This window comes from Taudactylus pleione, unplaced genomic scaffold (assembly GCF_031769625.1).
Source record: "Taudactylus pleione unplaced genomic scaffold, aTauple2 ptg000043l, whole genome shotgun sequence".
NCBI lineage: Eukaryota > Metazoa > Chordata > Amphibia > Anura > Myobatrachidae > Taudactylus > Taudactylus pleione.
The window spans coordinates 2,320,977-2,346,695 of NW_028284445.1; the positions used below are offsets into that span (position 1 = coordinate 2,320,977).

The window sequence follows — 25,719 nt, forward strand, 5'->3', positions numbered from 1 at the left end:
TAAATAGGTCGACTGGGACAAAATGTCTACAGGGACAAAAGGTCGACACACTAAAGGTCAACATGTAAGAAGGGCGACAGGTACAAATGGTCAACAGGGTCAAAAGGTCGACATGAAAATGGTTGACACAAAAATGGTCTACACATGTTTTTTTTTGTTTGTTAGGATTAGGCACCAGGAGGGAGGGTTAGGCACTTACCGGAGGGTTAGGGTTAGGCACTTACCGGAGGGTTAGGGTTAGGCACTTACCAGAGGGTTAGGGTTAGGCACTAGAAAAGACGGTTAGTGTCAGGCACCTACCCCGCTGGTTAGGGTTAGGTACCAGGAGGGAGGGTTAGGGTTATGCACCAAGGGGAGCATTAGGGTGAAGATTAGGGCTAAAAAACAAAAAAATCATGTGTCGGTCATTTTTGTGTCGACCATTTTCACGCGACCTTTTGACCATGTAGACCATTTGTACCTGTCGACCGTTGTCCTTATCGACCTTTTGTCCCCGTCGACCTATTGACTTTCTAACATCTGGTGTCTATCTAGACATTGTCTAGCTTTTTACTAACCATCTGTTAATCCACACCCAAACAAATGTATTTATCCACACTGCCCCCCCTCCCATATGCCTCCCCTCTTGAGTGCCCTGTGTCGAGATAGCTCTTTTATCCTAAAGCAACAAGGAACCCATCTTCTGCAGGTCACACCATGAATTTATCAAACTATAAGACACCAGGTCTGTGCTTCTCTATCTCACACCACTATGGAATAAGGCGCTTTCTTCCCCATAAATACTCACCTTCTTCTCTGCTTATTGTTACAATTGGACTCGAAAGTTCCAGACCTTCATGCCCATCAGAATTCACAGCACGTGCTGCACACTGCACCCGGGAGCCAGCATGGAAGTATATGGAATCCAGAGTAATCATTTTGGAAGATGTAAAGAACGTGTCAAAATCAACCTCCCTCATAGGACTGGTAACTCCATCCAGGCCCTTTGGGGCACTGACCAGCCAGCGGTAGTGGGTCAGCGTGTCATTAATGTTTTCACTTGTGCATATAGAGCCAGTTTTGTCATAATCAGAATATTTAGGGTTGCAAGCCTGTAAGAAAGGGTGACATGTTCAGAGATACAGGAACAAGAGACTATACAGGGACTATTGGGACGATTTAGCAATTAATTAACTAACATTGCATTAAGGTACAAAACTTGTGCCAAACCACAGAAACTAATCAGGCACTTGCTTTCACTATCGAGCTCACACGGGACAGATTCAAGCTAATTACTGACTGGATGCTGTGGTTTAGTGCAAATCTAAAGGGGGGCATCCACTACACGATTTTAGCAGGCGACTGAACGATAACGACGTCATTATCGTTCAATCGTTTAAAAATCGTTTATAAATCGTGCAGTGTTTGGTCGTTAACGATCAACAATGCGCGCTCCCGCTGGTTGTTTGATCGTCTCGTCAGTCGACTGAACATGCAGGTCAATTTCACTTGATCTATTAAAGATAGTTTGCAAATCGTTCAGACTGAAAGCTAAAATTTCAAGGGAAAAAATCAAGTGAAAATCGTTTAGAGATTGGACAGGGAGTAGATCGTCCAGTGGATGTGCCCCATAACACTTTTTCTAATGATTTCGAATGACCCCTAATTCAAATAATTATTAAAATTAACCAATCACCACCATACCTTTAACATTAACTATATATTCCCTTCTTCAGGGTTACAGAGCAGTGGACATTTTTCTTTTAAGCTACCAGAATTCTGCTGAATCTGTCTACTGTTGCTGTCTTTCATGAAGTGCCACTGGCATTAAGAAGGTTATGCCAAGAAAATCAGAGAGGAAGTAAATAACAGCTGGAACAAATATGTAGCTTAATAGTTATGACAGCAGGTCAAGCTAACATTTTTTTTTGTACATACTTTATGTATCTCAACCACAAATTTGTTTCAGTCATAATATATGGTATGTTTCTTTGCTATGAAGCATATTAAATGATAATTGTCCAGGTGAGGCTGAACCATAGACCTAATCCTGAGATTTCCGGATTGGCCAGTAACCCTTGTGATGTTATAGACTAGAGACACCTTAGACTTGTGTTTGTTTTTCTATGTTATCTTTAAATAAAGAGCAGGGAACAGAGACCCTAGTCTGGGAAGCCAAGACTTATGAGGGCAAGCCCTGGCATGAAGATGGTTGTCCCAAGCAGTATGTGTTCCCTTATGGCTGACCTCTACCCCAGGACCAGCCACATTATGTCCATCCCGACCCATTCCTCCTATTTTCTTCCTCTCCATCCACCTCATAATAATTTATGATATGGTAATGGGACTCTTAAATGTTGGAGGCAATTCAATGAAACTGGGGACAGGTGGGTGGTATTAATGTTATGTGTGTGGTATCAATGTTATGTGGCAGTCAATGTGTGGTGTATTATTGTTATGTGGTGACTCTTTACTAAATGTTGGGGCTATAAATGTAATGTGGAGTTGATGGCGTTTAGTGATATACAGTTAGAGTAATGTGGGTCTCTATATTAAACATGGGGAATAATAATTTAATATTCCTTTTTATATATTATTTGCTATAATTAAATATTGGGGTAAGTAGCCCTTTGTATTAAATGGGAACGCCATTGATTTAAAGTAAAAGCTGATTAGGGGATGCAATAACCTCTAAAAAAAAAAGGTTTATTAAATATATATATCATAGTAAAAGAACCTGGCAAGCCAGGTCACCATGGTTTGCCCCCCTCCTGACTCCGACATCTCCCCTCACTCCTGCATACATTTTCCAAACAGGGCCTCAAAATTTCAGGAGAGAGACAAGCAATAGTTAAGCTTATAACACCAGCAGCAACAGGGAGCTGCAAGAGCTGGTAGGAGAAAGCATCACTATCCTAATTCTAATGAGTTAGGCCTAAATTTGGGGGACTGTTCCTTTAGGTCAGGACTTTGGCCCTCATTCAGACCTGGTCGTTAGATGCAAGCGGTCGCTCTGAATGAGGGCGGCCACTTGCATCTTGAAGTGCGGCCTCCTGGTCGCTAGCTAAGCTGTGAGTTACCACTCACAGCTTAGCGACCGACCAGGGTGATGGTCGCGATGGTCAAGACCCAACCTTAGCATCTCGGCAAGCGCAAGCCCCAGGGAGCTCCCTGCTCTAATCGAGCAGGAAGCTCCCCACTGACATTATTGCTGATGTCATTGGGGCCACCCCCAAACGGCAAGCGTTCCGTCAGGAACGCCTCCGTTTGGCCGGCCACCCCCCCTGCCCGCCACCCAAACCGGGCGAGCTGTCATTCAACATCGACAGCTCGCCCCCTTTGGTGCAAGACCCGTAGCGACGGAGCACCTGTCGCTAGCCAGGTCTCGCGCATGCGCATGTCGGAGACGGCTCCACCGTGCGCAAGCCCAGTGGGTCAACATGGACCCGGTTGCGAGCGCTCAGCGCTTGCGACCAGGGGCATAGAGAGCCACGCGGGGCCCCGGTAAAGAGGGGGCGTAGCCTAATTTCAGGAGGTGTGGCCACGCCCCCTTGGAAAAAAAACAGATTTTTGCAGCGCCGCGAAGCATCGCTGCGCGCCGGGGAGGGGGCGCTGTGAGCCCCTCAGCCCGGCGCAGAGCCAGTGGGGGGCGCGATCAGTGTGATCGCTCCCCCCTTCAAGCATAGGAGATTGCTGTGGCTGCTACTTAGCAGCCGTAAGCAATCTCCCGCTGCAGTCCAGCACACGCTGTGTGCTGGGCTGCTACAGAGGGAGGGAGGGAGTAAGTGAGGGGGGGCGGCGCCAGACACGGGCCCCCGCCGGGCCCCTGCCAGGCCCCTCTGGAAGCCCGGGCCCGGGTAAACTGTACCCGCTCCCCCCCCCTCTCGGCGCCCCTGCTTGCGACCGGGTCTGAATAAGACCCTTTGTCCCAACTGAAGGGACTGCTGGAAGGTATGTTCCATTACTTGCTATTCTGCTCATGAATAGAGAGCTGAATGCACACAATAGTAGTGTGGGCAGACATTACTAAAGATGTTTGCTGTACCACTCCATTTTAAACCCGGACCCTCCTCCTTTGTAAGGTGACAAATTCACCTAGGAAGCGGACCTTGGGGCACATCTAGGCGCGGACACTGGGAAGCTATACGCCTAAACATTTCCAAATGCTCCCTAAGTGTCTCCATTATGGAAAACTCCTACAAAGTTTATACTCTGTGGTACTTAGTCGCCTACACCTTGTGTTAGCGGCATTGTGGCCAGGTAAGATTTTTTTTTTTTCATATCTGGTGGACATGTCCACATGTCACTCTATTCTGGAGAATGGTCCAATCACTCTTAATGTCTGCAATCCCTGCCCTCGTCTGACTCCTGCCTCACTGCTCCTATGTGCCCCAGTCTGCCAGCTACCCAAACACTCTAGCAAGCTGACTCTCATCCACATCCCACCAAGAACTATTAAATTGGATCTGGTTTGGATCTAAACGGAGATATATTACCAGCCTCCCGAATAACACAGTGGATAAGTTCCTGGCCTTGCTTGAACTAGACGTCTTTCTATTTTACTTTCTGTCATTTTTTCCTCCTGTTCCCCATCAAACTCACTTATTATTATTTTCCTTTATTTATATGGTGCCACAAGTGTTCAGCAGCGACTTACAAAGTACATAAATAAGTGAACCAGTGACCTACAGTACAATACAATGCATTGTAAGGTTTATATACATTGCTGCATAGCGATCATAACACTCAAATAAGTAACAGTGGAGAGAGAGGAGGAGATGAAAGTATAAGTAAAGAGAAGCACAAGAGGGTAGATGGCCTTTCTCGTGAGAGCTTACAGTCTAATGGGGAGAGGAAGACAAACAGGCGTGACACAGATGAGGTAGACAAGGAGGAAGGAACATGTAGCAGCGGGTTAGAATGAGAGCTGATAGACTTTGATGAAGTAGTGGGTCTTGAGAGCCTGTTTGAAGATTTGTAGAGAGGTGGAGAGTCTGATGGGGAGAGGGAGAGAGTTCCAGATGCAGGGATCAGCACAGGCAAAATCTTGGAGGCAGCAGTGGGTGGAAGTTATCAGTTGGCAAGAAAGGCCGTTTGCATTTGTTGAGTGAAGAAGGTGGACGGGAGTGTGAAGTGAGAGGAATGGGTGAGGGCTTTGTAAGTGAGTGTAAGAAACTTGAATTGGGTTTTGAAGGAGAAAGGGAGCCAGTAGAGAGCTTGTAGAAAAGGCAAGGCAGATGTAGAACGTTTGGAGAGGAAGATGAGACGAGCAGTAGTATTGAAGACAGATTGGAGTGGAGAGAAGTGGAAGTCAGGGATGCCAGATAGGAGCCCAATCTGGAGATGACAAGTGAGTGAATGAGGGTTCTAGTAGCATCCTGGGTGAGAAATGGTCTGATCTTGGAAATATTTTTGAGATGGAAATGGCAGTACTGCAAGAGGTGCTCAATGTGTGGTTTGAAGGAGAGGGAGGAGTCCAGGATAACTCCAAGACATCACACTTTGGGGCTAGAGAAGATAGTTGTGTCATCAATTAATAAAGAAATAGTGGGAAGTGAGGTTATTCGGGAGGGCGGGAAGATGATCATCTCAGTCTTAGACATATTAAGTTTAAGAAAGCGCTGGGACATACAGGAAGAGATAGCAGAGAGACAGTTGGAGATACGAGTTAGGAGAGAGGGGGAGAGGTCATGGGACGAAAGGTAGATCTGAGTGTCATCGGCATAGAGATGATATTGGAGATCAAAACAGCTGATGAGTTCACCAAGAGAGGACATATAGAGGGAGAATAGGATGGTTCAAGAACAGAACCTTGGGGAACACCTAATTTAAGTGGAAGTGGTGGGGGGGGAGGAGTCATGAGAGGAAACAGAAAAGGAATGTCCAGAGAGGTAGGAGGACAGCCAGGAATGGGTAGTGTCATGTAGATACTTTTCTACCCTTACCCCCCTCTGGCTCCTGCATTGCTCTCATCACAGCTGTCTCCACCCTTGACACCTCTAGACTCGGTATAAGTATACAATTTGGATCTTTATGTGCCCTCCCACTCTTTTTTTTTTCTTTTTTTACTGCTAGCTACAGCCATACCAGATTCCTCACTTTCCTATCCCGCCTCCACACCTATACTCCTTTCCCTCTGCTACTCCCCCCCCCCCCCCCTAAAAAAAACATAAAAAACAACTGTGTCCTTCCTTTGGGTGTCCTTTACTCTCTGGCTCTTCCCCTAAACTCTCTTGGTTCCCACTAAGTAATTATCATACCTTTAACAACTATGATATAATTTTTATATGTCTCTATTGTTATGATCATTATACTATGTGCACTGTTCCGCCTTTGATTTCATGTGTTTATAATTCTCTATACTATAACTCTTTTCCTTCAATTAAAAAAAATATTTGATTGAAAAAAATGTTTTGCTATATACTCCAATCCGATTTGAATCCTGTCTTGATAATAATACTGTATATGCTGAGTATAAATTTTTTTAGCAAAGTCTGGTACATATTTTTTTTAATAAGTATTTTGCTATAGTTAATCTATAACTTGATTAATATTTTACAATAGTCTTTCTTTAAAATGGTTAAGTAATATAGCAGAAGGGCTTTCCCATGCATCCACTATTTCACTACTGAAGTAGAAGACAACAGTAGCAGACAATTTGCTCTAGCTCTTTGTGAACATCATGCACAGAACTCACTGTAATGCAGGCAACAGGGTAGCCGGCAATGGGCTTGGGGTTTTCTTTAGCTCTTGAGGTGTCATCATATATGAATAGAGAGACGACTTGTGGTACTGAGGGGAACGTAACATCCGCCATGCTGTTCATTTCCTCGATGTAGACAATGGCTTTGGTCATCTAAAAATGAAAAATCTGACATTGTTAAGACGATTCATCCATAGAAACAGCAGCAATACACAACTGTCCAAGTATTATATCTACCCTACATAGATGGGGAGCATTGGCCTTAGAAATTTGGTTATGATGGAGGGAAACATGTGAATGAAAAGTGACTATCCTAACCAATAGGAATCCAGGACATCACTGAGGCATATTAGGTTTAACCAATGACCATGAGAATGCAGCCTGAGAATCACTAGAACCAGTTATATCGCTGAGGCTATACATCACCAAGCACAATGCTGTCACTAATTCCTAGACAATTATAGGAAGCAGTTTCATTTATTATTATTTTTTCAGCCCACAAAATGGCAGCTCTGTGCGTAGATGACAACTGCATTTTAAAAATGACATAGGCAAATTGTTTTTAGCAAATAACCCTTATAGCTTGAGCAGAGACAAATGCATAAACAATATATCTGAAAGATACTAAATAAGCAAAATCACATAGTTTTTTTTTCTTTAAATAGCTAGTTAAGTACCTTTTAAGCAAGCTTTTACCTGTCCTACATATCATTATCTCCTTTAAAACATTTCTGGAGGGAAGACAAATATGTCTGCCTATCATACTTATAGGCTCACAGACTCTTACTGTGTCATGTGATAGCAGATGAGGAGAAGGAGGGGGAGAATTTTATAGTTCAGACCAGTGCTCGAAGTGGGAATTTAGAGGTGGGGTGGAGTATGGAGATTGAATCACCCCCCCCCCTTCGGCCCCTGCTTCCATATCAGCCCATTGTACTACTCACCCCCACACTTCTCCCTGACTGCTCCCCTCTCTCACACCCTGCCCTTCTCACTGATTCCCTCTCACTTTCACTCCCCTACAATACTAACTGCCTGCTTCCATCTGTCTGCCCCTCTCTCTATTCCCTCTCTCATACCCTCCCCTCCCTCTAATTGCCTCTTAACTACGCTGCTGCAATGGTGCCGCCGGGAGCTTCGGGTCTTCTTGGTTGCTGCAGTAGTGCACTGTAGTTTAATCCGGCACCGTTGCGAGCCAATGAGAAGCTGCCACTTGGTGGGGCCGGGAAGTGGCGGTATGTCATACCGCCGTATACCGCCCCACTTCGACCACTGGTTCATACTGAGCCAAAGGTGTGTTCCAATAGTTTTCTGGGGGTAATTCAGCAATTTCATCCTTGCCATTATGCAAATGCAGCAGGGGGTGTATGACACCCCCTGCTGCATTTGCGATCACAGCACTGCGACGGAGGTCGCAGGTTGAGATCACCATTGTGACAATCGGTGGTCGATGGTCGCGATGGTGGACGCCGCCAGTCAGCTGAGTAAGCCTCAGCTTACTCAGGATGGCCAGCTTGTGAGCCCAGGACACTGCGTCGGTCTAGGCAGTCCCTGGGCTTGCCACTCCAGGAAAACAGGGCAGACGCCCCCGTTTCCAGGAACGCCGGCCGACACCACCCTCGCACCGCCCCTTAAATGCCTATGCCTGTCAATCAGGCAGAGGCATAGAAGGTTCTGTGTGCGACTATGCAGGACCCATTCTGCACACTCGCAGAATGGATCCTGCGCAGATTCACGATAATCGCGTGCACTGCTAAATCAGGCTCTCTGTTCACTACATAATGTTCCATATGTCTGGGTTGCTATCGTAGTTGCATTACACTGTACAAACTTTGCAGCACTATAAGGAGCCTATTTATTAACTTTATTTTTACAAACGTTAAATGAAGAACCCTTTTCACATTATTTTCGTATAACATTAATTTACTGCAGGGCAATTGGAGTAGAATTCATAACATTCTATTCCAAATCCTAATTATCACATATTTTTAGTAAGCAGATCGCTTCTTTTTCCATAATTGTAATGGGAAATGTGATCTGGCTAGAGTTACTAAAAATAAAATGTGAAAAAATACCGTGGGAAGACCTGTGATGAGGGGGGATCGCTGGGGGGGGGGGCACGCAGAGGGATCGCTGGGGGGGGAGGGGGAAGGAGGTCACCAGGGGAATGGTTGCGGTAGAAGGCAGGGGTGCATGCGCAGACTCCCTGTACTTTTTCCGAAAAACACAGGAAGAAGTGTGTGGACGGGATTCGCAGGGACAGAACTTTATCGCAAGCTTATAAGGGATTTTTGATAAATTCCTGTGATATTTCCTAAATTCGCAAGCAAATTTAGTCGGAAATATCACACTATAACCGCATTTTAAAATGCGGATTGTAGTAAATAGGGCCCTAAATCATTATTAACAGCCTGAAGAGTCAAACCAAATAAATGGTAATTATCAGGCTGTTTCTTATAGCCTGCAACAGTGACTTATATTTACTAAAAATATTAAAAAATTTTCATGGGATTTCTGAGTTAAATAAAAGTTACTTAAGTAATAATCACAGAAGAACATAGCATTACTGGCCAATAAAACAATAGCAAGAAGAGTTCAAGGGGTTTATTGGCCACTGATACCATGTTCTGGTGGGATTATTACTATAGTAGGCTAAATATGTTTTTTCATTATTATTATTAACAGACTACATTTGATAATATTGACTCTTTTATTGCATTACCATACCTGGATTTATTTTAATAAGAAATTAAGTATATTTAATGCCAGCAGGTTATTTACTCAATGCCTATTTCTGCCTATGGCTGATAAGAAAATGATGACAGCCCTATTGTGCATGATGCCAAAAAAAATGTACGTCAACCATTACTGTTTAACAGCCAGTTCAAAAACATTTTAAATGGTTACAACTTAAAAGATTTACCCAAGGCAGAATTCTAGTTTTCTTTGTATCATATCATGCAATATCTTCAATATACGACATTTTATCCTAACCTTCTTCCACCCAGCTTTTTTTTTTACATATTGGGAGTTTGTGTCTCCTGAGGCTGTATCTTTACTGTACGGCATTTGGAAGGTCACAGTAGGCAGCACAAAATCTCTCAATCTATCAATCACACCAGTTTACCAGACACTGTCCAAAGCTACAGTATGTTTAATATGAAGCAATAAAAGTTGAAATAAATAAATAAGCAAAGGCAGAAGCTAGTAATAAAAAAAAAACAACTATTGCCAGGGTATAATAAGTAGACTAAAGTGCATGAGCATTTGCTTTCTCAATTACCTGAATTTCTGCTACCATGTTTTCATCAGGTTTCAGATGCACAGTAAAAGCTTCTCTCATTTCTCTAGCTCCGTCATAAAGTACTTCAATCTCCACGATATGCTGGATTTCACCTTCCTTAAATTCAATTTCTTAAACACAAGTTCAAAGAACAAAAAAAAAATTTAATTTCATATTTTTATAATATAAATGACTAAAACAATGCAATTAACTTGTAAACATTGTACATAGTACTGCATATATATATATATATATATATATATATAAAATATGAGATATGGTAAGAACTTACCCTTGTTATCTCTATTTCTACGAAGTCCATAGGGTTCCACAGGATACCTTGGGGTATAGGTGTGACGTCAGTCATCGGGCACCAAAGAGTTAAGCTTTCAGCCTCCCAGGATGCACTAGGTCCCCCTCCTATACCCCGCCCCCGAGCCAAGGCATCTCAGTTAGTTACCAAGCCATAGGCCGGAGGAGGAGAAGGAAGAGAGAGAACAAAGATCTGGACACATACAAGAATCACATTCTCACCAGAGGGAGACGGAAAACCGGTGACCAGAGCAAAGCCCATCTGCAGCACAGGTGCGACAGGGCGGGAGTCCTGTGGAACCCTATGGACTTCGTAGAAATAGAGATAACATGGGTAAGTTCTTACCATATCTCATATTTTCTACTTCAGGGTCCATAGGGTATCCACAGGATACCTTGGGGATGTCCCAAAGCAGTATCCTTTAAGGGTGGGGACGCTCCTGTGCAGAAAGGAGAATCCGCCGCCCGAAGGAAGCATCCTGAGAGGCGAAGGTGTCAAACCTGTAATACCTCACGAAAGTATGGACAGAGGACCACGTAGCAGCCTTGCAGATCTGGACTGCAGAGGCACCACGTCGAGCTGCCCACGAAGGACCCACAGACCTAGTGGAACGAGCCTTCACAGAAGGAGGAACCGGCAGGCCTTCATGAAGATAAGCTTCAGAAATAGCCATACGGATCCAGGCTGCCAAAGTTTGCTTTGAAGCAGGCCAACCCTTTTTACGGAAGCCATAGAGGACAAACAAAGCGTCCGACTTCCTAAACGAAGAAGTGCGGTCAACATAAGTCCTTAAGGCCCGCACAACATCCAAAGAGGCCTCACCCACGGAAAGACCCGGTGAGTTAAAGGCCGGAACAACGATTTCCTCGTTAACATGAAACTGGGAAACAACTTTGGGAAGAAACTCAGGCCGAGTGCGGAGCACTGCCCTGTTCCCATGAAAAACCAAGAAAGGGGGTCTACAAGAAAGAGCCCCTAACTCAGAAACACGTCTGGCCGAAGCAATAGCCAGAAGGAAAACAGTCTTAGCTGTTAGCCATTTAAGATCCACTGAGCCCAGTGGTTCAAACGGCGGTCCTTGGAGAGCCCTCAGGACCACAGCCAAATCCCAAGGCGCCACAGGTGGAACAAAGGGCGGCTGAATGCGGACAACACCTTGCATAAAGGTGCGCACATCCGGGATTGTAGCAATCCTACGGTGAAACCAAACAGACAGGGCCGAAACCTGTACCTTCAAAGAAGCAAGGCGAAGCCCATGATCTAGTCCCGCTTGTAGGAAGGCGAGAATCCGAGACAGACGAAACTCCCGCGGTGCATAACCTCTCGGTCGACACCACTGGAAGAACGTATGCCACACGCGATGGTATATCCTCGCGGAAGACGGTTTCCGAGCTCGCAACATGGTACGCACCACAGAGCTGGAAAACCCCCGGGACCTCAGCATGGCCGTCTCAACAGCCACGTCGTCAAAGACAGCCGAGTCAGGTCCGGGTGAAGACAAGGACCCTGAGACAGAAGGTCCGGTCGTAGCAGCAACCGCAGAGGACTGTCCACGGACAGACCCTGAAGGTCTGAGAACCAGTGCCGTCTGGGCCACGCTGGAGCTATCAACAGGAGCGTCCCTCCTTCCTGTTTGAATTTCCGGATTACCCGTGGAAGAAGGGAGACCGGAGGGAACAGGTATGGGAACCGGAACGTCCACCGGACGGACAGAGCATCCACCAGAGACGCCCCTTCGTCTCTTGTGCGAGACCCGTACACCGGCAACTTGTTGTTGTGCCGAGACGCCATGAGGTCGATCTCTGGAAGACCCCACCTGTCCACCAGCAGTTGAAAAACGTCCGGGTGCAGGGACCATTCCCCCGGATGAACGTCCTGGCGACTTAGAAAGTCCGCCTCCCAATTTAGCACTCCCGGGATGAAGACCGCTGATATGGCCGGAAGATTGCACTCCGCCCAAACCAGGATCCGAGAGACCTCTACGAGAGCCGCCCGACTGCGGGTTCCTCCTTGCCTGTTTATGTAGGCCACGGTGGTAGCGTTGTCCAACTGGACCTGTACCGGGTGACCCTGGAGAAACCGATGTGCCTGCTGGAGAGCATTGAAGACCGCACGGATTTCCAAGATATTTATGGGAAGCTCCGCTTCTGTCGGCGTCCACCTGCCCTGGAACAAGTGTGGACCCAAAACCGCTCCCCAGCCCCGAAGACTGGCGTCCGTTGTCAACAGGACCCAATTTGGAACCCAGAACGGACGTCCCTTGTTGAGGTGGGTCGTCTGTAACCACCAAGCAAGGGACAGGCGAACCTCCGGGGTGAGCACAATCGTCTGGGACTTCAGAGACTGAGGCAGCCCGTTCCACTTGGACAGGATCAGGTGCTGCAGAGGTCTGGAGTGAAACTGGGCGTATTCCACCATGTCGAACACCGACACCATGGAGCCCAGTAACCTCATCGCCAAGTGTAGGGACACCCGGCGGCTGTGCAGACAACTGCGCACCCTTGACTGTAAAGCAGAGATCTTGTCCTCCGTCACGAAGATCCTTTGCTGTCCCGAGTCCAATAAGGCTCCAAGATGCAGAATCCTCCGAGACGGGATTAGAGTGGACTTCTGCCAGTTGATTAGCCAGCCGTGCCGTTGCAGCAGTGCAATGGTCAGGTCCAAGTGGCGTAACAGGAGCTCTGGAGATCCTGCCACCAATAACAGGTCGTCCAAGTGCGGCAACATGCGGACTCCCTGCAGCCGCAGAGAAGCCGCCATGACCGCCATCACCTTGGTGAAAACCCGTGGTGCTGTCGCCAGGCCAAAAGGTAACGCCCGAAACTGGAAGTGGTCGCTGCAGATTGCAAACCTGAGGAACTGTTGATGGCGCAAAAGAATAGGGACATGCAGGTAAGCGTCCTGTATGTCCAATGACACCATGTAGTAACCAGGTTCCAGCGCCAGAATGATGGACCATAGGGTCTCCATCCGAAACTTTGGTACCCGCAAAGACCTGTTGAAAGCTTTGAGGTTGAGAATCGGACGATACGACCCATTGGGTTTCTGTACCAAAAAAAGATTTGAATAGAAACCCTGGCCCCTCTGGGAGAATGGAACAGGCACTATAACTCCAGCCTGGAGCATAGTGTGCAATACCTTCCGCAGCTCTGTAGCCTTGTTCCGGTCTGATGGTAGACCCGTGGTGAAGAATCGAGCCGGGGGGTCTGTGCCGGAAGGAGAGGGCGTACCCGTGGGAGACCACCTCCAGAACCCAAGTGTCTGTCGTAGTGGTCGACCAACACTGGGCGAACTGCAGCAGGCGGCCTCCCACCCTGGGCTCCCCCAAAGGGAGGCCCGGACCGTCAGGCCGCAGGCTTGTCATCTGGCTTGGGGGCCGGACGTCTGGTACTCCATGCCTGCTTCCGGGGCTTGACCGATTTCTTAGGGCCAGCCTGTCGAGGAAACGACTGTGGTTTGGGCCTGCCCTGGGCCCTAGATGACCGAAAGGACGATGGTCCAGAACCAGAAGGAGCAGCGGCCGACGGGAGACAAGCCGATTTGGCTGCCGCCAGCGTGGCCACAATCTTATCCAGATCCGGACCAAAGAGAACTTCTCCGGTAAACGGCAACGCCTCCAGACCCTTTTTGGAATCTGCGTCCGCCTTCCAGGATCGCAGCCACAAGGTGCGACGAGCAGCTACCGCTGCTGAAGAAATCCTAGACACCAGAGTACTAATGTCTAGGGCCGCCTCGTTGATGTAGGTGGCCGAATCACGGAGATTGCCAATCAACTCCGCCTGTTCGGCCGGACAGTCGGAATCAAAAGAAGCCTCTAATGAATCCGCCCAGCGCTCCATCGCTCTGGCAACCCAGCAAATGGCCATAGCCGGCCGTGCTGCCCCCCCCGCAAGGGAATAAGCGGACTTCAGGCAGATCTCTACCTTGCGGTCCGTCCGCTCTGCTGCGGTCCGCTGTCCCAGGGGGTAGTGGAAGCGCAGGTTGGTCGCCTGGCTCCACGCTGCAGCCAGTCCCCAGGGAGCCCCCTGCCTGGGGACTTAGGACCATGTGATCAGCGGGGACCCCCCGCGGGACCCCGCTGCTTACCTCTGTCCCCCTTGAATCCGGCCATGGTCCGGAACATCTGGGGTCACCGATAGCTGTGACCCCAGATGTCCACCAGCATCCCCGGATCAGTACCAGCGTTCTGGTACCGGCGGGGTGTAGGGAAGACAGCATGGACGTCAGGACTGACTGTCCATGCTGTTCATCCAGATGTGCAGCCACAGCTGCATGAAGAAAAAGCTTCAGGGGCTCTTCTAAGCCCCCCTCTAGCAGGTGCCTCCGACTCCGGCCGGGCACCAAACGAAACTGAGATACCTTGGCTCGGGGGCGAGGTATAGGAGGGGGACCTAGTGCATCCTGGGAGGCTGAAAGCTTAACTCTTTGGTGCCCGATGACTGACGTCACACCTATACCCCAAGGTATCCTGTGGATACCCTATGGACCCTGAAGTAGAAATATTATATTCAGGGTGTGCAGTCTAGGGCCCAATGTTTTCTTAGATTTTTTTTTATATTTTGTTGGACGCAGTGTTGTTTCTTTTTGTCTAAATTTTCCATTTGGTTCTCTGCCTATATGGTCCAAAATAGTTGATGACCTACCAATTTATTCATTTACCACTTTTAATACATTCTGTTCCAGCATTTTAGATGTTTGTTGGTTTGTAGTATAAAATATGTTGCTGGCTACCTGAGTAAATGATATTATTTGGTTATTCTGCATTCATTAAATAAACTACAAATGTTCAGTATGTCTATTAAAATAGCATAGGATTATTTGTTATCCTTAACATTATAAAGCTCATACCAATAAATACATAATTGCTAAAAGCCTATTTAGTTTACGCTTTATGTTTGGTAAATTACACTTCTTGCTATTTAGTGTGGGAGTTGATTAATAACAGGCAATGATCCTAAACTTGTATCAATATAATTATGTGTAAATATTGGGATATCCTACAAAGAAATCCCTTCCTTTCAAAACTGATTTCACAAGGTTGACAAGGTCAACAGTCCGTGTTTGGACAAGTTCCTCCACAAGTGGATATTTAATTTCTGAGTTAACTCAGACCTTTGTCTATGACTTGAAGAAGAAAGCTTAAAATGGTTTTGAGACTTTTTCCTGTAAATGTTGTTAAATTAAAATGTACTTTTAAAGTATACATATTCTGTAATATATATTTTAATATTTAAGAATCATTTAACAATTTCTAGCATTATTGAGATTTTCTATTATTTTATTATTATTATTAATAATAATAATAATAATAATAATAATAAAAAAAGATGCTATTGAAAGATAACACCTATAATATACTGTTTGTACAGTATGCAATTATTGGTAATACTAAAAATATAAATGAGTATAAATTACTAATATTTGCAGAAAAATCTTATATTTCTCATTCCTGCAGTTTATTATTATTATATATATTTTTTTTAAATTCCACCTCTGAAATTGATTCACGTCACCAAACATGCCAGCTCTGTTCTTAATTCTCTCACCCTGCATTCCTAGAGTTTCTGGGCATTGTTGCCCTTCCTCGCACATTCTTTTGTTGCATCATGAGATCAATAAGCTCGTCATAGACAAATACCAACATGTTGCTATGTGGGTGAGGTATTGATCAGAAGTTTATAAATGGAGTGGAGCATACCTTCGGACACTGGGTTATAATCTTCTCCAGAAGTAGCAGAGCCATCCTTTGTGTGCACACGCACAATGGAAACCTTTGAAGTGTCTCCCAGACGAACAACTGGAATTTTTACAATGGCGATTTGTCCGGTTTCTTTTGGCTCGCTCACACTAAACTTGGTGTCTCCAAACTTTATTATGGCCTCTGAAACATAAAAAGTTTATGAGTTCATTTTATTAGGGATTAGCTATGAGGATTGCATTCACAGTTCTTTTTATAAATGTCTTACTGTCGGCATCATCTTTAATTTTTATTAAAGTCTCATTGAGTTCTCCAATCGAGGCTCCAAAGGGAGATTCACTTCTTGGAGTGCCAAGGACTAGTCGCAGCTCCTCTTCTTCCTCGTGGATGGAATCGTCCATGAGTACCACAGTACAAGGACGCTCTGTCTCTCCTTTAAAAACAATAAGCAACTCATTTTATTCACAGTATTGGAAACCTGCAAAGGTGCAAACTTTACAAGCTTGTAAGGTGCTAAAGAAAACATATATAAATTAAATACTGATAGTATAGGTATAGGGCTAGGAGAGGCACAACTTTCCCCTTCCTGCTGCATAATCTGTAAATTGTAGGGGGCAGCAGCTTCTGTCTGAAATGGAAGAGTGATGCTTGGAGAGAACATTATAGGCCATAGCCACACTCCCAGCATATCACAGACATGAAAGAGCAGCAGAATGAATGGGTGACTTCACAGAACTCATTCCGTGTTTTAGGCAGCTCCTAACCTGTGGCTCCCTGATATTATAAACCATACCTGTCACCTATATACAATTCCATATTGGTGCCAGATTCTGAGTCACAAACAATCTGCACAAAATGGCGGTAATGCCGATGTTCACGTAGTTCAGCAATTTTTGGCAACTGTGCATGCGCAAATATTCCAGAAACAACCCAAGGTACATGCGTTACACAGAGTGTCCGCGCAAAGGTACTGCTGCGATCAATTCGGGTGGCAGAGGCGTATCTACCCATTGGCCAGGATGGCACTCTCCAGGGGCACTGACCAAAGGGGGGGCGCCGTCCGGCAGTGCCACCAGCAGCCAACGGGTGGACTACCCCCACTAGTCCCCCGGCCCCATAAGTGTAGGGCAGACCGCAGTGAGAGCGGTCTGCCCTACACAGTTTACAAACACACAGCCGCCGTTGGCGGCTATGTGTTTGTTAGAGCAGCCAGCCAATGAGAGTCAAACAGACTCTCAATGGCTGCTGCATTGTCCACGGAGGGAGCCGACTGGAGCTCACTCATGAGCTCCGCTTCCAGCTCCCCCCACAGAGGGTGATGGGAGAGACGCCATGACGTCTCTCCTATAATGCAAGAGAAGAGACGGGACTTGGAGCGGACAGCGGCGGTCGCCTCAGGAGCGGGGATCAGGTTAGTTGTATTTTTTTTCTTCTGTGTGTGTGTGTGTGTGTAAGCCTGGCACAGCGGGAGCGGGACACTGTATAGGGGGTGCCTGCTACTGGGGACACTGTATAGGGGGGGTGCTACTGGGGGCACTGTATAGGGGGGGGGCCGTACTGGGGGCACTGTATAGGGGGGGGCCGCAACTGAGGGCACTTTGGGGGTGTGGCCGCTACTGAGGGCACTGTATAGGGGGGACTACTACTGAGGGCTACTACTGGGGGCACTGTATAGGGGGGACTACTACTGGGGGCACTGTATAGGGGGGACTACTACTGGGGGCAATGCAGCATAGGGGGGACTACTACTGGAGGCACTCTATAGGAGTATTACTACTGGGGGCACTGTATAAGGGGGACTACTACTGGGGCAATGCAGCCTAGGGGAGACTGCTACTGGGGGCACTGTATAGGGGGGACTACTACTGGGGGCAATGCAGCATAGAGGGGATTACTACTGGGGGCACTGTATAGGAAGGACTACTATGGGGGGCAATGCAGCATGGGGGGATTACTACGGGGGGGCACTGCAAAGGGGGGGCACCAGTCCATTACATTGGGGCACTTGGATCCCTAGACACACCCCTGTCGGACGGTATCAGAAATGTGGCAGAATAGTGATGGGTGTTCCTGCGCAGTGACCGGTAGGTGGCTACTAGTACACGCCAAAATGGAGCATTCAGTGGGTGTATTATGGGAGTGTATTATGGGCGTGTCAATGCAAGCAGCTGCATTTCCAGATGCACAGATAGGCGGCCATGGTCAGACAAAGACACTGCAGCTGCCATAGGGCTGGTGCAAGTTTCCATGGTGGGGCCGATGTTGGAGCACCAATCGGTAATATAGCATGCATGTGGGCGTGTCAGACCTTGCATATTCGGCCAAAGGGATGTACACAGGGGAAAGATTTTACAGTGACATTTGCATTAATTCGCAGATGGACGACCGCCAATATACTCTGCTGCATGCGCTTTTCAGACCCATTGTGTGCTGGGAATGAGGAGGTTAAAATAGGAGGGAGTGAGGTTAAAATTGAGGTATGAGGTTGGGTTGTTTAAAATGGAGACTTGAGGGGGATGGTGGTTAAAAACAAGGGGCTGAGTTGGTAGGGGAAGATTAAAAAAGAGAAACTAATTTGGGAGAGGGTTAAAAACAAGGGGCTTAGGTGGGAGAGGTTGACAACAGAGGTATTAGCTGTTTTGAAGGTTACTATAGCATGAAGTATGGGAGGGGGAGAAGGGTTTAAAGAGGGAGCATAGATGGGAAGAGTTAGTATGAAGAACTGGGGTGGGGTAGATTTTTCACATCTACTTGGGCTACACTAATGTTAACAAAAATGTGCACTTTAATCACCATAGTTTTGCCCCATAAAGAACTCACTCACAACTGTGCCAGTCACTGAGTCTCAGTTAATACAAGGTAGAACGTGCTCGAGCATGCATAAAAAAGTCACATCATTTTTCTTTATCTATATTCCCTATTATTGATAAGATTATGCTTTAAATATTATTATTCACTTTCTGCTGGAGAAAAATCTATATATTAATGCTGCTTCTACCATATCTACTTGTGAGTTGTAGATTTCTTCTGATACACTTCAAGTAGTTTGAAAAGTTATCATTCTCTTTGGGAGATTCTATTACGTAATTTACACTGCTCGTGAAGATGAGCGAGGTTACCCAGCCTGGATAACCCATGTTATAGTATTGTGAGATATTTCAATGAAACTATGTGGCTAATTAAATCTTCCCCTGTGTGTATCACTACAATAGAGCATGGTGGCAACCAGGACTTCTGTTACATTGTTACAACAATGTTGCTGCACTCTGTACAATTATTTACCCTTAGGGATAAATTTACAAAAGGTCGATTCTAATCAATCTAAACTGATCAAGATCAATGTTGTGTTTCAGGGGCTAAATCCCACATTTAATAACACTTAGAAATCGATCTTAAAAAATCCTGTTAGTAAATATGTAATTTAGCCCCTGAAATAAAACATTGATGTTGATCGATTTAGATCAATTGATTAAAATCAACCTTTAGTAAATTTACACCTTAGTGCTGCAAAGAAAATGATAAACTTAACTGTTCAACCATAATACAGCAGGAAAAACAACTAATAATAATAATAATAATAATAATAATAATAATAATAATAGTAGTAATAACATTTGTATTCTAATTTGAGGAGTATGAGCACAAAAATGACTGGACATAAAGTTTATTCAGTATTATATGGATGCAAAATAATGGTCACCAAGCAAGAGGCTTTGTGTGGCTTAAAAAATAAAATGTTCCGTACTAGCCACAACCGGAATGAATAATTAGGAATAGTTTATTTGACAACTCGATTATAGAAAACACTAAAGACTTTTGACAGCCCATATAGATATGGAAGATACCTTTAAGGAATGTGATGATGGAAGTATCCGTGTTTGGCCTTTCCTCAAAATCCATCATGACTTGCGCTGACCCTTGCCGGGTATAACAACGTACTGTAGACTTATAACTGACATCCCCACTCCTGTACACCATGGCTGAGATCTTCCCGTCCTTTTCAAAGCCCATATACATAGGTTCTCTGAACTGCACCTTTGGCACTATAAGCAATAAAGAATTTCTCAATTAGATAAATATGACTTACACATGGGATTGTGTCTATATGACATCACCAAGTGCACAGGGTCATTCCTACTAGGTCCTACTCGTAACCTAGATGGTTAATATTTTAATTTGTGCCTGCACCAAATGATGTAGTCATCAAAAATACAGAACATTCATGATTTGTTTTATGTAAACTGCATTCAATGTTTATGCAACAGTGGAGACAGAATATTGCAAGCACAATTACCTTACCCATCCAAGCTTACCATTTCATTATTAGTGCTTGGAACACAGCAAGACTCCATCCAAATATGAGTTTATGGACCGCGGCAAGCCTCTGTGCCGTTATTATATGGTCATCATACTTGGCCACCCCTTCTCAGATATGCCACTGAATTGAATGAACTATTAGAAAACACTTTTCTGTCCATCTCCATCAATCCTTAAAATGACACTTTACAATTAAGTTCCTAACAAATTGCTTTCAAAATTAAAAAATGTTCTGTTAAACTATAATGCTTATTTGTGAAAGTGCTACTTATGTGTATTCTGACTCTGTATTGCAGATACCACTGGCACCCTGTTTTTGTGTGAATGCCCAGAACTGTAACCAGTGTGTGTACGGGAAACTGGCAGTACTTGCAGGGATGAGAATGCTGCATTATCTGATGATAAGTAGATCGACGTGTCGTTGCAGAGTGTCGACCAGGTGTATGAAAAACCCCTGTGCCTTCTGTACTCCTTTACATTTATTTTAAATTATTTGTCTCAATAAACAAAATCTAATTTTTACAGACTGGGTATGGGATGAGTGAGGTTAAAAATTGAGGTATGAGGTGGGGGTGTTAAAAATGGAGAACTGAGGGGAAAGGTGGTATAAACACAAGGGGCTGAGTTTTTATGGGTTGGGTACAGGATACTGACACCTGTCTGTAAATATCCTAACCCTGCCCCTAACCCTCCCTCCCCCCCTAGTGCCTAACCCTAACCGCACTACTTACAGTCGGGATGCCAGCGCTGGGATTCTGACTGGTGTCGGGATTCCGGCGCCGGCATTGTGAGCTTCTGTATCCTATCCTGGCGGTTGGGATTTCAACTACCTCCCCAATTAAGGGGGCGTAGCATGTTTAGAAGTGGATTGAAGATTACCTATAAAAAATTTAGTGGGGAGATGCTTCAAATCTTCTAAAAAGGACAAGGGAAGAAGTTGCCCATAACAACCGACCAATCAAATACTGCCTATCGTTTTAAAGAAGAATGCATTTGATAAATGCTAAAAAAGATGATTGGTTACTATGGGCAACTTCTCCACTTCTCTGTTCTTTAGAAAGCTTAATACAGCTCCTCCTTGGTTTTATGGTGCATACACACGATCACATTTTTCTTCAGATCTGAACGATAACGATTTAAAAAATCGTTCAATCGTTCATATCTGAAGGAAAATCTGACATATCTGACATGCCTGAACAATGGACGATGAACGATGCGCGTTCCCGATGGTCAGATAACGATTTCTGACATCTGATGTATTTGCAGTCAGACTTGGACGATTCCATTCATGTTAATGCAGTCAAAAATCGTTCAATCGTTCAAATCGTGCAAATCTTTGGTCAAATCGTTCAATCGTTCATCTGACAGATTTGAGAAATCTGACAAATCTGACCGTGTGTATGCACCATAACAGTTGTAGCTGGCTGGACTGATGCTTTATCTTTAAATATCTCTCATCTCCATAGGCAGACGTCAGCCGGAAAAGTTGGTGATTTATTTTCTGAGGGCGGCTCCTAAAACTTGAGTGTGGCATCATGATAAATAGGTGCAATTATATACACTGTAAAGGTGAAATTATATTTTTTACCCTGAAACGTGTATAATATCTGTTTCATGTTGAACACAGGGCCTGATTCAGAGGCGCTCGCTCTTTGCTCTGAATCAGGGCGGATTTAAAAAAAAAAAAAAAAAATCCGCCTCCAGGCCGCTCGCATAGCTGTCGGTGACCACCCACAGCTTTTGCGAGCGTCCTGGTGATGGTCGCGATTGGGCTTGCGACGAGACCCTTCTGGTAGGGTCTCGGTTCCCGCAAGTCCGAGTGAACTTCCTGCTCTAATAGAGCAGGAAGTGCACTGCTGACATCATGAATGATGTCAGCACATCAGAAAGCCTCCGTTTGTCCAGCCACCCCCCCCCTCCCCGCCTATAAAACGGGGCGAGCTGTCGATCAACATCGACAGCCGCCCGGTTTTGCAGCAAGCCCCGGAGCGAGTCAAGTTCTCACTCGCTCCAGGGCTCGCGCACGCGTGAGCACTGGCCGACCATCGACCACCTTGCGAGCGTTATGCGCTTGCGAGCGGTCTGAATCAGGCCCTCAGTCAATAAGATTAACAATACTTCACTCAGCATTAAAATGCTGCTTATGGATACAACAAAATAACAGCTTGCAAGTTGTCTAACAAGGAAATGCTATACTATAAATAGAGATGTCACTTACAGTCGGAGACTGTGTCATTGATAAATATTGTAGCTTTGCTGGGCTCTCCGAGGACGGCGTTCATTGGCATACGCAACACCAGTTCAAACTTCTCTATTCCCTCCAGCACCGGCTGTCCTAAGTCGTCCAGGATGATCACGCGGAACGTCTGCATGTTGACGCCAGGTGCAAAATCTAGATTCCGGCTGATACCTACATAGTCAATGCCAGCTAGGAAAACAAACAGACTTTTATTAGTTTGCTTCCAACAAGAGTACAGGGTAATATTTCAATACATTTTAATTAAAACATTAATAATACATTTATGCATCTATTACCAATCATGTCAATTCAATATATATTTATAAATGGGTTTATCCTTTAAGTAACCATGAAAACAGGTGTAAATGTTAATTTCCTGTTATAGATTTGATCATTGTAAGATAACTCTGACAGTGCTTCATTAAAACATAACATACAGAAAATGGAGATACTTGAAGTCCTACGGCAAAATAATACTTTATTTTCAAATTATCTTTCTGCCAACATTATAGTCTTGCCGCCTAAAATGGACTATGCCAGTGTGTATTCATTAATGCTTTTGTAGGTATCAGGTGGCTCAACCTGCAGGGTAATTGTTGTAGAATTGCTATACATTAACACAGAGCCATACCTAGAGTTTTTGGTGCCCTGTGCCAGAGAGCATTGGCACCCCCCTCCCCCATTTTTTAAATAGGGACATAAGATAGTGCCCCTGATAAAGGGCCATGGCCTCATGGGGAAGAGTCAGGGAAGAGATAGGGGTACTCTTGGAGCAGCCAGGAGATGCTGGGGATTAAAGAAGAGGAAGCTACAAGTGAGAATGATAATACACAGGAAAATTGACAGGCCCAAATAGCGCCCCCTGCCCTGCGGTGCCCTGTGCCATGGCACTGGTCGCACTAACCTAGTTACGGCCCTGCAGTAACAGTCTGTAGTTTGAACTTACATTTGATATACTGTACCACTACAGTTTTTGTTGTTTGTTTATTTGTTTAAGGAGGAAATCACCCGTTTAATGTAGAAATCATGGCTTGCCCATCAAACTTCATTTGAGAACATGGCTGATTCTTCGTCAGAATACAAAACATTAAGGCCATAATGCAGAATATACTGTATGGGTGGGTATACTGAAAATAGTGTTGTATCTCTCAAAACCAAAGGTCACAGCATTAGATCTTGCTGTTTTGCTAGTTGTAGATGATGGTTGTTGAAATATCATGAGACTCGATTGGGTCCGTACAGAGGGCCTGATTCAGATGGTGCCCTAGTGCGCATGCGCACGACGGAGGCTGCTCCATCGTGCGCATGCGCGAGACCCGGCTAGCGACGGGGAAGCCGTCGCTCCGGGTCTTGCACCAAAGGGGGCGTCCTGTCGATGTTGATTGACAGCACGCCCCCTTTGGTGGGTGTGCCGGAGGCGTGGCTGCCAGACGGAGGCGTTCCCATGGGAACGCCTACCGTCTGGGTCCTGCCCCACTGACATCACTAGTGATGTCAGTGGGAGTGATTTTGGCTCTGATAGAGCCAAAATCACTCCAGGGCTTGTGGTCACCGAGACCCTACCGCAGGGTCTCGTCGCAAGACCATCGCGACCATCTTTATGGCCGCTCGCATATCCTGTGGGTGGTCACCCACAGCTATGCGAGCGGCCAGGAGGCCGCTCCAAGTTTAGGTAGGAGGGCCCTGATTCAGAGCGAGCACTCTGGTCAGAGCGTCCGGCTCTGAATCAGGCCCAGAGTTGCAGTTGCGATTTCAGATGCAAGCAGAGAGAAGTGTCTGGAGAATGTAGTGGGCGTTCCTGGTTTGACAGATCGGTGTCTTAGCGCATCCTATGGGTGTGTTATGGTCGCTCCTGGGCAGTGACAGATAGGTGTCTTAGTGCACACGCGGAGATGATGCATCCTATGGGTGTGTTATGGACGTGCCGTGGGTGTGTCAGTGAAAGTGGTGACAATTACTGACGTACTGTGAGAGGCCATACATGGATGGAGAACCTGCACCTGCCATAGGGCTCTGGTACCACTGATGGTGCATCTAAAGACGCCCATATTGGAATTTCGGCTCCTACAGATGCAACAAGTGGGCGTCTCAGTTCTTGCACAGTCAGATGCATGCACATAGGGGAAGGATGATGTAGCCGGATTTGCATAAAGTCGCAAATGGGCACTTCCGCGTCCACCTCTGAATCAGAAGGAGTGTTCTCTCTACCATGGGTGCCAGTCTGTGAATGTCAGTCAAGTTTCAAGAGTTTGTCACTATCTAGATATTAATATGCCCAGTGCTTTAGAATTAAATACATAATATACGACAATAAATTGTAAAATAATTGCTACTCTCAGTAGTAAGCAACTCAGGAAACTCCCTGGCTTTATTTGCCATATATAGTAGGGATGGGCATGGGATGCTGACGCCGGCATCCTGACAGGGTTAGAATACCGGCACTTTGTCGGTCAGTATCCTAACCCTCCCCCTCTTCCTACCCCTAACCCTTCCTCCCTGATGCCTGACCCTAATCCCCCCTAGTGCCTAAACCTAACCTTACCCTTCCCGAACCCTAACCCTCCCCCCTTAGTGCCTAACCCTTACCCTCTCTCTAACCCCAGTACTTAACTTTGGGATTTCGGCGGTCAGGATGCCGGCGTCGCGATTCTGACAGGTGTCGGGATTTCAGCGCCGGCATTATGACCACCGGAATCCCCTTCGTCGGTATTTTAACCGCATCCCATACTGTATATACTATATTTAGTAATAATACAAAGTGACTTTTCAGTAAAAGGCTCCTACTTGCTTATTCTGAAAGTAATATGTTGCCTAACTTAATAACGGGAAAGATATTTTTAAAAGTTGCTGAATAGTAAATTCATACGGAATTCATTTTGTATGATCATTTATCACTGAGAGCCCTGATACTGCAGAGTCCAGGTTTTGTGTATATTGTAGATGATTTCAATTAAAAACGGGCTAAACTGAAGATAGATGTAATCTGATTTATTGGTTGAGGGTTGCTGGCAGCAATATACACGTTCTGCTGATGTTGAAGACTGACACTACACAGTCACACCTCCAAAATTAGATGGATCCATTCAGTTCCCTTTCCCCTCTTCAGAAGCTTCATGCGAGATAGATTTTTAATCAAGTTTGGAACGCACATGTTACATGGCTGCCTAGGAACTGTATTGGTGTATGT

At 45.6% G+C, this 25,719-nt stretch overlaps 1 protein-coding gene across 1 annotated transcript in view; it reads right to left on the minus strand.

Moving 5' to 3' along the window:
- Window positions 1-25,719, minus strand: part of FREM2 (FRAS1 related extracellular matrix 2) — a 246,514-nt gene that overhangs the window by 47,457 nt on the left and 173,338 nt on the right. Inside the window, exons 8-14 of the mRNA XM_088460193.1 lie at window positions 22,512-22,721; window positions 19,822-20,019; window positions 16,245-16,409; window positions 15,977-16,159; window positions 9,966-10,096; window positions 6,677-6,835; window positions 788-1,091 (exon numbers count right to left, since the gene is read on the minus strand). Of these exons, the coding sequence (XP_088316319.1) occupies window positions 788-1,091; window positions 6,677-6,835; window positions 9,966-10,096; window positions 15,977-16,159; window positions 16,245-16,409; window positions 19,822-20,019; window positions 22,512-22,721 (1,350 nt within the window). The remainder of the gene's footprint in view (window positions 1-787; window positions 1,092-6,676; window positions 6,836-9,965; window positions 10,097-15,976; window positions 16,160-16,244; window positions 16,410-19,821; window positions 20,020-22,511; window positions 22,722-25,719) is intronic.